This window comes from Sturnira hondurensis, unplaced genomic scaffold (genome assembly GCF_014824575.4).
Source record: "Sturnira hondurensis isolate 20B ecotype Veracruz unplaced genomic scaffold, ASM1482457v3 Scaffold0001980, whole genome shotgun sequence".
Lineage (NCBI taxonomy): Eukaryota > Metazoa > Chordata > Mammalia > Chiroptera > Phyllostomidae > Sturnira > Sturnira hondurensis.
The window spans coordinates 1-2,014 of NW_028074611.1; the positions used below are offsets into that span (position 1 = coordinate 1).

At 63.8% G+C, this 2,014-nt stretch overlaps 1 protein-coding gene across 1 annotated transcript; it reads right to left on the reverse strand.

Annotated features, from left to right (window-relative positions):
• Positions 1 to 513: 513 nt before the first annotated feature.
• LOC118981513 (H-2 class I histocompatibility antigen, alpha chain-like) lies at positions 514 to 1,841 on the reverse strand (the record flags this gene model as incomplete). The annotated part of the gene is made up of 3 exons (XM_037038311.1): positions 514 to 871; positions 1,132 to 1,412; positions 1,680 to 1,841. Coding segments are annotated over 3 exons (801 nt in total), but the record flags the coding sequence as incomplete, so codon positions are not given.
• Between the last annotated feature and the right edge of the window lie 173 nt (positions 1,842 to 2,014).

Genomic DNA, 2,014 nt, shown 5'->3' on the forward strand with positions numbered 1-2,014 from the left:
TCAGGGTGACCTCATGGTCAGAGATGGGGTGGTGGGTGACGTGTGTCTTTGGCGGGTCTGAGGGGAGGGTGAGAAAATTCAGGAACTTTGCATGGTCATGGGACACTCCAGCAGTGCCCATGTGACCACCCTGAGAGTGGACAGGACAGTGGGGGTGGGGGAAGGGAGTGCACTACCCAGACACCAGAACCTCCCATTCCTGGGCCACTTCTGGAAGCAGGGTGAGAACCTAGGGTAGGAGTGTGCAGGTCTCTCAGGAGAGACACAGACCAGGTGGAGGCTGATGACTCAGCAAACCCAGAGTCAGGCCTCCAGAGAGGGTCTCAGCCCCAGAACCAGGGAGAGGTTCCTGGTGCCCCAGGTGCTGCAGGGTGTGAGGGACCTGCTGTGGGTGTTTCAGGGAGAGGCTGGGTTCCTTACTGTCCTTTAGAGAAAGATGGGCCCACGGGGGAGTCACAGAATAAGGAGACCTGGGGGACTGTTCCCTCTCCTGAGCAGAAGGGACACTCTGACACTGCCCCATTCCCCTCCTCTCCTTGTGGGAAGCCAGCCCAGCCCACAGATCCCTTCCTCGGGGAGGCCCACGCCCTGGTACCTGCTCGGAGCAGCATCTCCTTCCCCTTCTCCAGGTACTTGTGGAGCCAGTGCAGGCACTCGCCCTCCAGGTACGCCTTCATGTCCTTCACATCAGGGACCTGCACCAACTTGCGCCAGGTGACCTGGGCCGCCGTATCAGTCGAGGTCCAGGAGCTCAGGTCCTTGTTCAGGGAGACGTATTCGGTGCCGTCGTAGAGGAACCGACTGTACCCGCTGTGAAAGCTCCAGTCTGACCCCACGGTGCAGCCGGTCATTTCTTGAAATGTGTGGGACACTGACCCCGCCCTGAGGTCAGTCCCGCTCCGCTGCCCGACCCCCTCTCCACCAGTGCGGACCCGACCCTCGCTGATTAAACCTTAACAGAAATTCAAACGGGTCAAAATACCCACAGGTTTCTCCCGAGTTGGGGGCCGGGTGGGGTCCTCAGCCTCGGGGTAGGGCTGGGACTCGGAGACTCGGGGCAATCCCGGCCCGTTCATGCGGATGGGGGCGGTGCCCAGATCCAACGCGCGCGCGAGCGCGCGCCCGGCTCACCGTCCTCGCTCTGGTTGAAGTAGCCGCGCCATGTGTTCAGTTTCCCTTCATTAATCTGTGCGATGTGCTCGAAAATGGCCGTCCGATCGTTCCAATAGCCGGGCACTGCTGCTCCGCCCACCGCTGCATCCACGGCGCCCGCGGCTCCACCCTCGGGTTCGGGGCGTCGCTGTCGAACCGCAGGATCTCCGTGTCGTCCACGTAGCCCACGGCGAGGTACCGGTTCTTCCCGTGGCCGGGTCCGGACATAGCGGTGCTGAAATATCTCAGGGTGTGAGTGCCTGGGGGCGGGGAGGAGCGTGTCCTGGGTCAGATGTTGGGCGGGTAGGGGCTGGGGTCCCCAGGGGGACGCAAAAGGGGGCGGGGTTGAGAGGAGGGGGCGGGGAACGGGGGGCGGGGCCGAGGCGGGAGTCGCGGGGTCTGGGGTCTGGGGTCTGGGGACTGCTCATGGGGCGCTGCAGACAGGTGCGGCGCTGGTGTCCCGAGACCCCGGCGGTTCTCCTGGCTCCTGCCCCGCCCAGGCCGTTCCCTCCCGACCCCGCACTCACCCGCCCTGGTCTCGGTCAGGGTCAGGGCCCCGGAGAGCAGCAGGAGCAGGGCTCGGAGTCCCATGATGGAGACCCTGAGCGCCAGGGGAAGAATGGGTTCTGGTTCCTCGCGTGAGCGTTATACCCAGAACCACGGTGACGCTGATTGGCTTCACTGGATTTCTACGACCGATGGGAGTGAGAACTGGGGTAGTGTCGCGAGTATCCAGGCAGAAGGACTCGAGAGAGCGGGGAAGCTCCCAGGGCGAAGGGAAGTCCCCAGCACTGAGAGTCTTCGGCCCAAGTATGGCCCTGGGCTGAGACCTTGGAGCCAGGCCTGGGGACCCGGGACTCGG